Source organism: Camarhynchus parvulus, chromosome 3, assembly GCF_901933205.1.
Source record: "Camarhynchus parvulus chromosome 3, STF_HiC, whole genome shotgun sequence".
Taxonomy (NCBI): domain Eukaryota; kingdom Metazoa; phylum Chordata; class Aves; order Passeriformes; family Thraupidae; genus Camarhynchus; species Camarhynchus parvulus.
In genome coordinates this window covers 29,617,267-29,632,093 of record NC_044573.1, presented here as the reverse complement: position 1 = coordinate 29,632,093, position 14,827 = coordinate 29,617,267, and the positions used below count along the sequence as shown (strand labels likewise).

At 34.5% G+C, this 14,827-nt stretch overlaps 1 protein-coding gene across 1 annotated transcript in view; it reads left to right on the top strand.

Annotated features, from left to right (window-relative positions):
* Positions 1-1,919: 1,919 nt before the first annotated feature.
* DNAH8 (dynein axonemal heavy chain 8) overlaps positions 1,920-14,827 on the top strand; it is a 114,673-nt gene continuing 101,765 nt past the window's right edge. The window contains 9 exon segments of the mRNA XM_030944732.1: positions 1,920-2,105; positions 2,732-2,866; positions 5,048-5,132; positions 6,359-6,507; positions 7,827-8,016; positions 8,383-8,546; positions 9,493-9,669; positions 10,026-10,139; positions 12,563-12,670. Of these exon segments, the coding sequence (XP_030800592.1) occupies positions 1,920-2,105; positions 2,732-2,866; positions 5,048-5,132; positions 6,359-6,507; positions 7,827-8,016; positions 8,383-8,546; positions 9,493-9,669; positions 10,026-10,139; positions 12,563-12,670 (1,308 nt within the window).

Sequence of the window (14,827 nt, the reverse complement as noted above, 5' to 3'; positions counted from 1 at the left end):
ATTTCTCTCAAAAACACAGAATGAAAACAGGGTTGAATACCCTATGTGGGGAAAAAAAAATTTAAAACTCCACACGCTTTATAACCGAGAGCAAAGCATTTCCGCAACGCCGAGCTCAGTCTGCGTTACTCGGGTGACTTCCATAGGCGCATTTACCCTCAGCAGCCGCGCGGGCAAGCGGTTCCCAGGCACACGACGTCTTTACGGTGGAATGACGGTTCGGATGCTGGGGCTCGGATTTTGGCCGGCCATGCGCGGGGCCGCAGCGGGCGGGCACTGGCAGCGCCCCCTGAGCCCCGCGGCTGCCGGAGGGCGTTGGAGCCGCCGTCCCGTAGCGGTTACGGGCTCTCGGTACCGGCCCGGCCCCTGCGCCGAACCGGGAGGAGTCTGCCCGCGGCGGGCACTGGACCGCCCGCTCGGCCCGCTGAGGGGAGAGCCGGTGAGAGCCCCACTGCCCGCCCTGTGAGGAGACACAGCTCCGGCCAGGTCGGTGAGGATCGCATCTTGCCCGCATCTCACTGCCAAAGCTGAAGTGCAGGCTAAGGCAGCTCAGCTTTTCAGAATAGAGCCGAAAGGCTGTGTTCTCAATACTCGGGAATCCTCCACTTCTTCTTCCCTCTCCTTCAGCCCTAAGATGATGCATGCTGGAAGCCAGACCTACTTTCCTTGAATGAACAGCTCCTGTAGAGAATGTTTGGGGCATCGTGGAGGGAAGGAAAGGAGGTTTAGACATAAAAGCATGTTTGTTATTCCAGCCAGGAGAAGGGTGCAGATGGAGCACACAGAGGTTTTGGAGAAGTGTGAGAATCTCACCTGAGATTCTTGAGTATAGATTTTGGAGGTAGATCTTCAGGTATCTTGAGTATAGATTTTGGAGAGCCAGGGACGATGCCAGGATAGAATGCAGCCTTTGTGGGAGTTTGAAAGAAAGCTGTGAGAACCCCACCTCTCTCGTCTTGTGCTTCAGGGGAAAGTATTAGCTAAAAGCGAACCAAAGGCAGGGAAACTAGCATCCAGCCTATTCCACTTGAGTGGAATAATCAAAATGGTAAGCATCGCTGCTAACCTTGTAGATGACCAGGCCAGTCATAGAAACAGGAAGAAAAACCAATAAATATGATTTTTTGAATTTTTTTTTTGTGGCTTTCCTTAATTTGTTTTTTTGGTGGTACTTTTCCTTTAAGAAAGAGATGAACATTTTCTGTAGCAGGTGGTTGCATGCCTAAAACCATAGAACATCAGCCAATTTGTCACCTATTATATGGACAAGAATAAGGAGCTGGTAATGTACTACCAGGTGTTGCTTTTCGGCCAGGTGTTGCTTTTCATGGCAGCCTCACCTTTGATTTTTTATTTCCCACATCAGGTAATAATGTCTAAGAGAGTATATAACACTGTTATGGCAGTGGTAGGCTGCCCTTAGGCCTCATATTAACTACTAAGGAATTCTTGATAATTATCTTGATCCTTATTGTAATAGTACACTGAGCAGAATAGCAATTTCTGTGTATGCAAGTCTTTTCTTTGCTGAATTTGGGTATATAGTTTAGAAACTAAAATTTAAATAAGTCATTTGTGTTTGAAACCATTTCTATTTCTCAGTAATCAGATATGCACTGAAATTATTTATATTTTAAAATATATTTGTTTTATAGAGAGACATTCACTCCACAAAATGAACATGTATGAAAAATTGTTTTTAAAAAATGTCTCAATCTTCGTCTTGACATTTGTAACCTATGATAAAAATGTGTATAATGTCTGGCATTTTAAGAACTGGAAGAGGATTCGATGAGACTATTAAATTTATATATCTGGAAAGTCAGTTTTGAGTAGCTCCTGTCTTCTGCAAAAGGTAGACTTGAAATGTTTGGATTGTGAAAAACATAATCTTCTCTTTTCAAATTTCAGATTTTAGAATGGCGGGAGTACAAAAAAATACTAAAAAGGGTTCAGGTACTGCAGAAGATTTACCCAGACCTTCTCTGACAGCTCAACGATTAGCGAGCCTTTCCTCTTCGTCTCGTTCTTTTGGAAGTCAAAGTTTTTCTAAGATTTACCGCCCTAGTGGAGTTACGAGCGTGCAAAGTCACAAAGCAAAAAAGGTTATAAGTTTCTGGTTCTTTCCTCAGATTATTAAATTCAGTTTATAGTAACAATTAGTTTAAATATTTTATTTATTGATTTTATTTTTCTTTTGACTCAGTTCTTTTACTAAATTATTTCTGGCAGAAAGTGAGTATTTTTTTCCATGTTTGTAATATTTTAAAATTTTAAAGTAATAGAGGTTAGAGGCAGGAGATATTAGCTGAATAATTTACATAGAAGCAAAGCTGTACTCACCTTAGTTCCTGCAAATATTTACCCACCCTAGATACTTTATTTTAAATGGATGTTTTAACCTTTCTGTATTAATTTAATTAAATTGAAATTTTGATCATGAACAAGGAAGCCAGTTAATGTCATGTAAAAATCTTAAAATCTAACTGTAATATTCTTAATGTTTGTTTTTCCTTGAAAAATCCTCAGATTTGACTTCACATCTTATAATAATACTTAATAATTTGTTCTTCTGTTAGCCTCTGAAAATTTAGGTATTTGTAAAATTAGGGCATTTTGTAGCTGTAAATACAAGATAGTAGATTTCAACATTAGTTGCAAGTTAAGTAGCAGGTCATTGTTGTGATTACTTTGTGTATTTTTAGCTTGAAAGTCTTGCTTAATGTTTTAGATTCAATATGAAAAAGCAAGAGAAGATCGAAAAGCAAGAATTAATGCTTCGTATAAATACATATTTGAAGTTCTCAGTGCCAGGGTAGGCTTAGACTTATCAACTGTGGAGGAAATGATACTGGACGTCCCTTCGGTGAGTCTGTTCTGTATTCCTGTTGATTTAAATTATTAGTAAAAATATGTAACAGATTACCCCTTTGATAGAAAGTGTAATCCATCATTTTTATTGTTTCTGCCAGAAAATGTGATTACTAAGGCACACAAACAATGTAAAAGGACACCTGACTAAATCTTTCAGCTGAGTTTCCCAGCAGATTTGCAAATATCTCCAATTTTTGATTGTGGCTTTTTCATCTTTCATACCTCAAGAAAAAAATATATGCTGCTGTTATTTTGATCAAAGGGTTTATTTTCACATCTAGCAGTTCCAAACAGTTTCATCCATCTGAGACTGACTTTATTATGTTCTAATTATGATCATTTTATTTGTTAGGCAAGTTCTCAATGAAATTTCTAAGATAGTGCAAAATTGTGTAACTTATGAGAGCATTTTGAAAATTAGCATGTTGTTAGTAGTAAGAAGGAAGATTATTCCTGCACCATTTAAATACTATGTAAATGTTTGAAAGACCCACTAAGAAATTTCACTTTTGAGTGCTTTATTTATGTTTGTATGTTTAAAAGATTAAGTGGGTCTGCAGAGTGTATAGATCTCAAATCTATGGAACTTCTGAAAGCTTTCATTATTTTTGTGTATTTAGTGTTGCCTTTCATGATATTTCAAAATGATTAAACAAACAGGAGGAAACAGTATGGCTGTTGTGAAAAGATACGACTCAACTCCTCTGATTATGTTTTTGTTATTTGTTATTTGACTGTTGTTGCACCTCATTGATGTTATTTTTGTCTGTTAAGAGAGATTTGACTTAGCATTTCAGCCAGATAATATCTCCTTTGATAAAACAAATCAATTCTTAGAACTTCAGTTTTATAGTTACAAGCCAAATTTAGCCTTACGCCAAATTTGTTTGGGTTTTGTTTGTTTATTGATACTTTTATGTGATAAAATGTACTTTGCCTCATATGTTTGTTTTTTTGTGCTTACACAACATAGAGGTATGCTAAGTATTGTCCCTTTTTTACATTTGTTAAATGGTATATAGTTTTAAATCATTCTGATTTAATGTGAAACTGCTGTTCTACACCAAGTTTGACTAATCCCAGCACTTGAGAAATTGAGAAATTTTGGGTTCTTGAGGGTTTTTTTTTTTTTGTATTTGGTTTTGGTTTGGGTTTTTCTGTTTGTTTACTTTTGTTTGGGTTTGGGTTTGGTTGGGTTGGGGGTTTTTTTGGCTGTTGCCAGGACCATCTGAAAAATTATTGTGGTTGAATATTTTCCTGCTCCCAGTTTTAGTTTATTTATAAACTGTTTAGGCTGTTGGGGCTGTGTCGACATTGTCCCTCACCAAATTGTCATTTAATACATTCCCATAAACATATGTCTTTGATATCCATGACTTATGTTTTGCCCTTTAAAGTGTTAGCCTGCATATATATTCACACAGTGGGTGTGAGGACCACATGGACTTGAAACAGCAGATTGATTCTTTGCAGAATCAGTAGCTATGGGAACAGTTCACCTCTTACCTGCTGTGTAGAATCATACAAGCCCCAAAGTTTTTGTTTCTCCTCCTCTTCCTCACAAGCTGGAGTGCTTCTTGTAGTAGTGAACTTTTTCCTGCTTTTTGTCACTGCACTTTCAGCACTTTAAAAATTTTTCTTTCTCTATTTTGGGGGTGGGTTTTTTAATGTATTTTTCTCTGGTTTAACCTTGTTATTCACTAATGCTGTTTACAAAAGTGAAATGCGCTTCTAGAGCTGGCTTGCTTTTACTTCTTTTATTTTCATGCAATGTTGTCTTCTCACAAGAGTGGCTTTAAGTTCTATCAACCTGGGTGTCACTCATTTTCCCATCATTGTTCTGATTCAGCTTTAGTATTTGTTTATCTGGGGAAAAAAAAACGTGCTCATAAGAAATATACCACAACCAGAAGAGCATCCTTTGTCCCTGAACAGGTGATGCATCTCCACACATGCTTGCTAAACTTCTGACCTTTTTTTTATGATGAGGAGGAAGCCACTACCATGGCTGAGTCCTTCAGTTGGACACTTCCTATATTCTCACAATATTTGAGGATAAACATTTGGGGATAAACAGTGCCAACAAAACAGTAGCATGGTCAAATTAGTTTTGCACCTCTTAAAGGCACATAAAATATTTTGAGTAACACGTATTCACTCTTTGTTTTAACAGTTCGATGCCTTTGATTCCTTTTTTGCCAAGGGAGGAAAAAAATCATTGAAAATTTTTTATCAAGAAGGAGATCCACGAGGAATAGGTAAATGTTTAGCAATAATAATACAGGCACATGTAACAGTGCATTCTACTGTTCATTTCAATTGAAGTTTCTCAGAACAAAATCGGCTTTTTGTTGTTCAGAATTTTGCAAGCTTTTGCTCTGAGGACTGAAAATTCATATTTTAAATGTTTGCTTCAAGTCAAATTGTTTAGGTAAAAAAAAAAAATCTCAATTTTAGTCACTCCTGGAAGATAGACTATAAAGTGTTATCCTGAAGTACTGAATTGGTTGTGACTTTTTCATACATGAGTTTTGCCTGCAGTTCATTAGAAAGCACTTTCATAAAACCTGTCTCTGAATTTTCATTTATTATAAATATTTGAAATTTTTCATGTTTCACATGCATGGTGGAGAATTAGAATGTAATGTCCGAAATCCCTAATGTTTCACTAATTACTGCAAATTATGTTCTGTTACTTATTTATATTGAGCTATCTAATTGCATAAGAATATATCTACTGTCACAGACATCTCTTTATAAAAAATCTTTTCTTTGGGATTTTTCCTTCTGAGAAGCTGTGGCCTCAGAAGCAGATGTAAAAAATGGTTATCTGCTGCTGTAGAATGCAACAAGTCCGTCTGGATTGGCCCATCTTAGATGTTTATAATTAATGGCCAATCCAGGACCGTGCTATCTCGGACAGAGTCCGAGTGAGCTGCCTTTGTTATCATTCTTTCTTTTCTATTAGCGTAGCTAACTTCTAGAAACGTTTCCTCCTTTTTCTTTTTAGTATAGTTATAATGTAATACATATATATCATAAAATAATAAATCAAGCCTTCTGATCATAGAGTCAACATTCTTGTCTCTCACCTCACCTGAAAACCCCAGTGACCACTGTCACAATCCACAGAGCACCTGAGGCCATCTCGAAATCACTCTTTTCGCACTTAGACCTGACATCTTTTTTGGTAGGATAAATAGAAATACAGTACCTTAGTCACCAACAAATTGTTTCAGAACTATGGGGCTGAGCAAATTCCCTTTTCAGTGCATTACAATGCACCCAAATAGGTTTGTAAGATACATGTTATTGTTTGGTGTAGTTTTCTAATAGTGTGATTAATTACAGTTAGAAATTATACTCTGACAAAAGAAGAAAATAAATTATTTATCTGTTCAATTTTATTTCCTTATATTGATTTTAAGCATTTTATCATACCCTCATTTTTAAAAAGAGTCATACCTATGAAATTCCTTTTCAGAGTGTGGTCGGGTAATTCCAGATGTTGAAAAAGGAAGTAAAATTTTTCAATTTTATTTGGAGAAGACACCAGACAAAATCCTAGGACTGTGCTTGTATTTCGTTCGCTATAAGAATGACACATCCATAAATGAAAAAACTATACACGAGGTACTCTCTCATTTTTTTAAAAACTAAAAGCTTTAAAAGCAGCTATTTTTTGTTTCATTATTTTTTCACAGTTGTCGCATATCTAAAGTTACTGGTAATTTTTTGCTCTCCATTTTGGGTAAACAACAAATTGCTGAATCGCTTCAGCAAATACTTGTGATTTAGTGTCTTACAGGATTCTTGTTAAAGAAATATATATTAATTTCTCATTCTCCTTGGTAGCGGTCAAAGCTGATAAGTATATTTTAATTGTGATCAAAATTCCTAAGCTACAAAGAAACACTGAGAAGAGTTTATTGCAAATACCAGGAGACAAAAAGTTTACCTGTACCTTTTCATGTGTTTTGATAAAAAAAATACAAAATAAACATTTATCGTGTATAAATTATGTGGCATGAGATTTTCTGCTTTATAAGACAAATTCTTATGTAAGTGTGGGCTTCATTATTGTTCATAGCTACATGTCTTAGTATTTGGGCAGTGCTTAAGGGACTGTAAATTGATAACAAATAGTTTCACATATGTATCTTGTAATTAGTATTATTTCAAATTCTTCAGACAGAAAATCCATTATTAGTTTGTATTCTTTATATTTCATATTAAAATGTTCCATTCCTTTTGAGACCCTAGAAGGTGAAGGAGAAAAAACACTATCATAAGTAAGATACAAGTTCTGTCTTTATCAAGGGCCTCAGTATTGGTCATAAATATCACTTTTCCATCAAATACCTTCCCAAATAATTCCAAATGCTGAAGGGATAAGGAAAGGAAATTTATGTTTTAGGAAGTTTGTTACATGATGTATGTTAATACTTGCTTATTTTAAGGACATTTTAAATACTGGAATATTAGAAATAGTCACAACTTGTAAAGTTTTGTTTTGGAGAGTAGGTAAAAATTTAACTTGATTCAAGATAATATATATTTAGTCAGATAATTGCTTCTTATATAATTTCAGATAAGGACATTCAGAGAGTTTTTTGCTACTTGCAATTCATTAATTAGTACCTAATTGTGGGTGAGGGCATTTTTCTACCATTTCAAAATTTCCAAACTCTATGTGATAGATAAATAACTGATGTAACAAAAGCATAACTAGACAGCTTTTAAAAACTGTATTAAATAATTATTGACTTCCCTTTTTTATTGAAAGTACTATCTTACAGGCACAATGTAGTTGTGTAATATAATGATTTTCTCTCCTTAAATTCAAGTTTTGTTTGGCATATTGGAGTGCTTTTATAAAAATACATAGAACTTATAATACTGTTTCTAGTGTAAGTTACTGCTTTGATAACAATAATATTTTTACGCTGCAGGAAATTTCCTTTGGTGTTTTGGATGCCACTGATGGACTCCTACCTGGCATTAAAGATCTACTAGAAAAGGTTTTTCTCCCTGCTATCCTTGAAACAAGTAATTGGGGTGATTTAGGTCAGTCCAAAGAGGATACAAAAGACAAGCAGAAATTTGTGGAAACAATTAAGAAATACGTTTCATTTTTAGGAGGTAAGCATTGCATTTAGGAAACAAACTAGAGGAATTCTGCTTAAGGATTTCTATTTAAAGGCAGTAGTGCATGGATAAGTAACTTCTCACATTCTGCAAAGAAAAATAAAATTATCTATTACTTGCATAATATTTACATGGGTGGATTATTTTCTTAAGCAAATAGTGACACATTGCTTTTAAGGAATACCATTGCATTTAAAATCAGATATTTCTGCTTTATAATAGCAATTTCTGCAGTAAATTGCTATTATATCAAAACAACACTGGCTGCAGATGTATATTTTCAAATTTAAATTGCTTTAATTGGTGGAAATTTATTTTAAAATCTTAATTGGCTTGATATTGTAATTGCCTTTTTCTCAGGTGCTGCAGCATGCATTGAAGGAACAGTTGAGTTGAAAAAAGTAGATCACATTAATTTTTCTGAACTCCAGAGCTTTGATAAAATAACTGCAGCTGCTGACAGTCATGACACAGTTAACCAGCTAGAGGAAGTACTTATGATATGGTATAAACAAATTGAACAGGTAAGTTGTTGTTTTAACACATCAATTCAGCATGAATATGGATGAATACTTATAAATTATATGTGAGACTTGCCTGAAGTTTGCCAAAGGCTTCAGCTGCATCTCCACCCAAATTAAGAGAAGCGCTCTGCTTCTATGCACAAGGGAAGTTAAGTAGATAGACCTTATGCCTAGGAATTTACAGTCTAGTGAGAATAAGAGTTTCTGAGCCCTTAATTCACAAATAGTAAGAAGAGAACAGAGAGTTGCAGGACCACATATGTATATAGAGCATACCTAACTGTATATTACCTGTTAAGTTTCTGCTGTCACTTGTCGTGGGAAGTACTGCTCTTAGAAAGATTTTGAGCAGGCCCAGCAGGGCATATTTTATCCAGTGTAAGTTTTGCATGGTAAGGTCTCAGTTATCAAAGTCTGAGGCTTCCATGAAAAAGAGAGAATCCTTTGTCAAAATATGAATCTGTGTAGGCAGGGACATGCTCTACTTATAAGGCATACTATAGTTAGTGTGTTTAGCTCATAAAAATAAAAATGTTAAAGACATGGAAAAAGATCTGACTGCACATTTATCAACATACAAAAGGATAAATTTATGACTGATATCTAATACTTTTATTAAACTAGTTCTTGAAGTTCTGGACAAGTGAAATTGCATTTGGTGCATTTCAATCCACAGACTCTGGTTAAAGGCTTATCTATATATGGTGATATTCACCAGGGTATGACAGCAATTTGTATTAATTGCCTTATTTTCAGTTTAAAAATATGATTAAGTGCAATTCAGACTTAGAAAGCTTTTCCAAATGGGAACCATTTTTATGTGTCAGTAACTGCAAGCTTGTTCTTTTCTAAGTGAGATTCCTCAAGAGTGTTTCCTCTCTATAATGACTTGTCTATTTCCTGTAGTGGGCATTTGATATGTTTTTTTTTTTCAATTGGGTTACAGGTTCTGACTGAGAGCAAACAGCTAAGGAGAGAAGCTAAGGACTCAGGTCCACTGATGGAACTGGAGAACTGGAAATACATGTCTGCAAAATTGAACTTTATTATTGAACAGATCAAAGGACAAAACTGTAAAGCTGTTATCAATGTTCTGAAAGTTGCACACTCTAAAATACTAAAGGTATTTTTTTTTCTTTTTTATGCTGTTTTTTTTACTATAAAGGTTGTTTGTTTGTTTGTTTGTTTTTAGTTCATCTAAGAGAGTTTTGCCAAGGAGAATTAGAAGAGGAAAATTTAGGTGTGTTGCTGGTGTGCTGAATGTACCAAGACAAAGAACAAGACATTTGCGGAATGTAGCCAAAAATGAACATAAAATATATTATATGTGTAATAAATACAATAAGTTAACTTTTATTGCCTGCTTTGGCAATGTCTCTTAAAAATTCATTTACCAAAGTTTACTTCTGGCAAGTGAGTTCAAGTTAAAGAAATAGTTCACTATGTATGAAGTTTTTCACAGTACTCTTTTCCCACTAGTCATGGCAAGAATTAGATGGCAAAATCACAGATGCAGCAAATGAATCAAAGGATAATGTGAGATACCTAAGCACACTTGAAAAAGTTTGTCAGCCCCTTTATACCACTGATGTTGTAAGTATGCCTTTCACCATTCTTTATGCATAGTTTGGGTATTTACATAGAAATCCCAGAGCAGAATAAAGTTTCCCTTCCTTATATTTACTTAAAAGCAATTTTTTCTAATTTACTGCTAGTAATTTAGTAATTTTTACTATTTTAAAAAATTTTTTCTAAAAGCGTGTCAAGCTAAATGTTGAAGCATTATTATATATTTCATCAAATATAGTGTTTTGAAATATGTATTTAGTAAATATGAAGTATGTATTTAGTAAATAAGCATAAATACGTACAATTTTCTAATGAGTCAGTCCTGCTGCTGGTATTATTTTTAAAAGCAATTAAACCAGCTACACATTTTATAATATGAAAATCTCCAAATATATCTTCCCCTGAAAATGCCATATGTGTCTATGATCACATAACTGTAACCAAAGTACTAAAATTTCAGTTATATAGAAAATAATGAAACATTATAAGGTCCTAAATAGGCAAAACATTTTTTTAATATGGAATACAATATTTTCTGCTTCTATTTGCAGAAGTACCTGCCAGTCAGAATTTAGACAATTGGTTGTCCGGGTACACCATTCAGTGGTAGTTCAAGATATTAGTTATTTGGTATAATAACTATGAATTATTATAATAGGTGCATTGCAGAACAGAATGAAAGGAGTACATACCTTAGAAAAATAGTGCTCATTCTCCTTTAGTTTTGAGTTCTTCATGTTTTGGTCCTATATGCCTCCAGCTCTCTGTCAGGAAGTGCTGCATTTCTTTTGAATCTCTGGCAGCTTAGGATCCTAAGGGGCTTTGATATGACATAGAGCTCATATTACATGGAATAGTGTAAGAGGCAAGTATGATAAGCAGTGTCACTGAGCCGTTTATCTTCAGCTCTTCAAAGTATCACTAGAGGGTGCCAGGTACCAGGCAATAATGATGAACTACTTCATAGGTGTTATGAAGATAAAATTATTTGTATTGTAAACAAAGACAGACATTAGTGGGTGCAAACCTGTTGAAAAGTTCATAATTTTACCAATACAGGATAGTTAGAGTTCTTTGTTTAATCTGGAACAGTGTGAATACATGTGATTTTCTGTTTAATCATGTTCCTGAGATCAAGTTAATTTAGGTAGGATTTTCTATGATGTTCAGCTTAAAAGCTGTGATTTCCAAGCTTAATATATCCTGTTTTAAACACATCTTCATTCTGTGCAGAGTTGCATTTAGTATCTGGTATGGACGACTCTTTTATATATTAGCGAATAAGGAATGGAATAAGGAATACATGTTGATTTATGATGATATTTGGTGTGTGCATAAAATATGGCATTTAGTGTATGCAGTATCACACAGTGAACATTTGTGCTGAAGTAGGTTAATATATGAAAATTCAGACCAAGCATTTAACTTGAGGCTTTGAATCAGAGAAATTTCTACACAGTCCAGTATTCAGAGTTTTATTTTCTGTCAAGGATTGAAAAAGAAAACCTATAGACTCAGAATCTCCTGATTCCATTTCACAGGTGGTGTTGGTGATGAACACTATGGACACAGATGGGTTTTTTTATACTATATAGCATTTATTTCACACTCTTGCTAAATGCAAATGCCTTCTATTCACACTATGAGTTTGAGTTTGCAACTCAAATTTAATTACAGGAGCTTGGCTTCTCTATTGAGGGGTGACAGCCAAAATTACTTTCTTGATGTTCTGAATTGCAATTTTTACAAGTTCCTGGTAATGTTAATGAATTATAATTTTTGTCTTTTTTTTGTTTAGTTTTGTTTTTTCCCCACCAAAATACTTTGGAAGTGTTTGAGCTACTGAGTATTTGTAATGCCACTGTACGTTTTTAACAATGTGAACATTGATTTCACAAAATATGTGAAAAATTTAGGTGTTTGATATGCTTGAAGGAATTAGGCATTTGTTAATGAAACTTACATTGTGACAATTATTTAATGAGTTTTCTGAAGTGTCTGAATGAAACATTTTATGTAAAGATTGTTATCACAATGAAAGTACGTTAGCACCCTTACCTGAAGGAAAACAAAAGCCATCACAGAAAATTACTGACAGAAAAATACTTCCTATTGCACCAAAAAATGCAACCTTTACACTTTGAATCAGTGTTCAATTTTGTTCATCAAAATAGGATATTAAAATTATTTTATCTTGTAACTTCTTTAATCTGATTTCTTAGCCAATGATCGAACTTAGCCATTTATTGTTCTTGTTAGTTGATATTTGAAATCTTATTGAGCATGGTTAGTCTTTTTTAATAAGAAAACTTTTCGTAAGCTGCCATGACATTTTAAAGACTGATTTGTGTGGCTTAGGGAAATATGTAATTCAGAAGTTGTCAATAGAATGGAAATATAGTTGCTAAAAATAGAAAGTAATTTTTTCCTTGAAACTTTGCTTTGAGGTATTAATGACACAGGGCATACCATACTTGGTGAAGGCTGTACAAATGATTCACCGTGTTTCAAAATATTACAATACTTCTGAGAGAATTACATCATTACTTATAAAGGTAAGTATATTAAACAAAATAGTAATCACAAAAATTGTGTGACTTTTCAGAAGAAAAAAATTGTTTAAATCAGTAAAGCATTAAAAATGTAAAAACAGTTAAAAAATGGTAGTAAATAGTGGGATTCTGTAAGGGAAAGGAAAAGAACTCTGTTGATCACGAGAGGATTAAACTTGGATTGCAAATTTCTCTTCTGAAAGGAGCTTTGTTTATTCTTGGTTCATCAGTGTTAATTTTTTTTATTCTTAATTAATCTTCTGATCTGAATTAATCTGATCAGTTGTTTCCTAAGTCACAGAATCTGCAAAGGCTCTTTTTCTCTCAGCCTGGATGACCTAATGGCAGATGGCCATCAATCTGACTAGGCTCTTCCTCCAAAAAGTGAGAAAGATAAAAGGTTCCTGTTTTCCGAAGCAAGTCATACTTGAAAAGTTAATTGAATTTCAGATCATAAACTTTCCCTCCTTAAAGAGAAAATTGAGACCAGCTGTGCATTTATATAAATGTCTTTTGCAGAATCCAGATATCCACTGCATGCAAAGATGGTTTGTACAATGATATTCTAGCAAAGAAATCCTTCCTAACTAAGCCACACACCTGCAGTAAGCATTCAGGGGAAATTCACAGTAGACCCTCATTACACAGACACACATTTTTTGTTTCTTTACACCACAGAGTTCAGCATAAAATTTTGTTATATTTCAATCTTAACTAGGGTATTAAGAAGTATATGCTCTTTTGAATCTCTATCCATTCATGGCTGTGGCTGTTTTCTATATATCACATTAGGTATATATTACCTATCATAAAATGGGTCTTTGTACGTTTGTATATTGACTCTTGCTACTGTCTATTATTTAATGGTTGAAGGGAGTAAGTATTTTATTACAGAGGCTAATACCAAACTGGTTACATGAAGCTATGCTTGAAATAGCAAGGAAAAATCTGTATTTTAATCCAGTAGTTTAAGGTCCCTATTTACTGTTTGTTTCCACTTAATGATCATCAGCAGTGACACTGGAGGTCCTATCTCCAATTTCATCAGTAATTTTCTTAAAGTTTGAGGCTGCCTTTGGTATGGCAGTTTCCAGTCTTTTTTCAATTAGGAGTACTTAAGGCCTGCTTTACAATAGCCTCATGTCAGTGTTGCCTTTTTCCCAACCCAGAAATGAAACTCGAGATAATTTTAGTAAGGAGGTAATATAAAAGAGGATCTCTAATGAAGGCCTTCAGAGGCAGTTATGGAAAAATGTCCATGAAAGCCTACCCCTACAAGGATGAGTACACATTTATAGGTTTTAGGAAATTAGCATAATTGATAAAAATCACCAATTAGGAGTACAAATGGTGTTGCAATTTTCCTCCAGGTCAAGCACCTTCTCTGGAGCCCCCCTTCAGCACTAGTTGTGCTTTGTCCATGAGAATGCATCTCAAAAAGTTGTTCTTCGCTTTGGCTCCCAGGTAGAACCAGGATAGCACTGGGGCCTTGTACCTCTCAGGGCTTGAAGCTCTGGAATTTGTTTTGTCTTTCTGCTTAGGGAAAGGCCATGGAAAAGTACTGGGAAAACTAGCTACTAACAAATATATGTGCAATGAATACGGAGAACATATAAAAGAAAAAAGGCAAAACCCAAACAACACCATCAGGAGAATTGTTTTGAATTGTTAATATAATTTAATAGACAAAAAATTTGTCTACCTGTAGCTGTTCTCTGTGATATGTCTTCTGTATCTGCACATACTCCTCTCTCTCTTTCTGTCATGACTAAATTTGGATTTTTGTGGTTGAGAAGTAGAAGAATGGTTGAGAAGTAGAAGAATGTTTTTTTCCTTTTTTATAGCCACAGGAAATCAAGGTAAAGCCATACTGCTAGGATAAAAAATTCTCTAAGAGCAGTCCTTAAATAAGTGCTGCAAGTGTAAAGACAACAATGTAAGTGAAGAATAGTTGGAACTCAATAAGTCCTTTTTGTTCTTGAATTTTGATTGATCACTTTCTGTATTTATGTATTGCTGCAATTATAGGACTTACAAATATGTCCTGGGACTTACGTATACTTCTGGGAGCGTTCTCAGAGTTTTTATAGGGTGTTTGTTGCATATATTGCATATATTTTTTAGCCACTTTCCACAAGTGAAATTTATTCCAAATTTGAT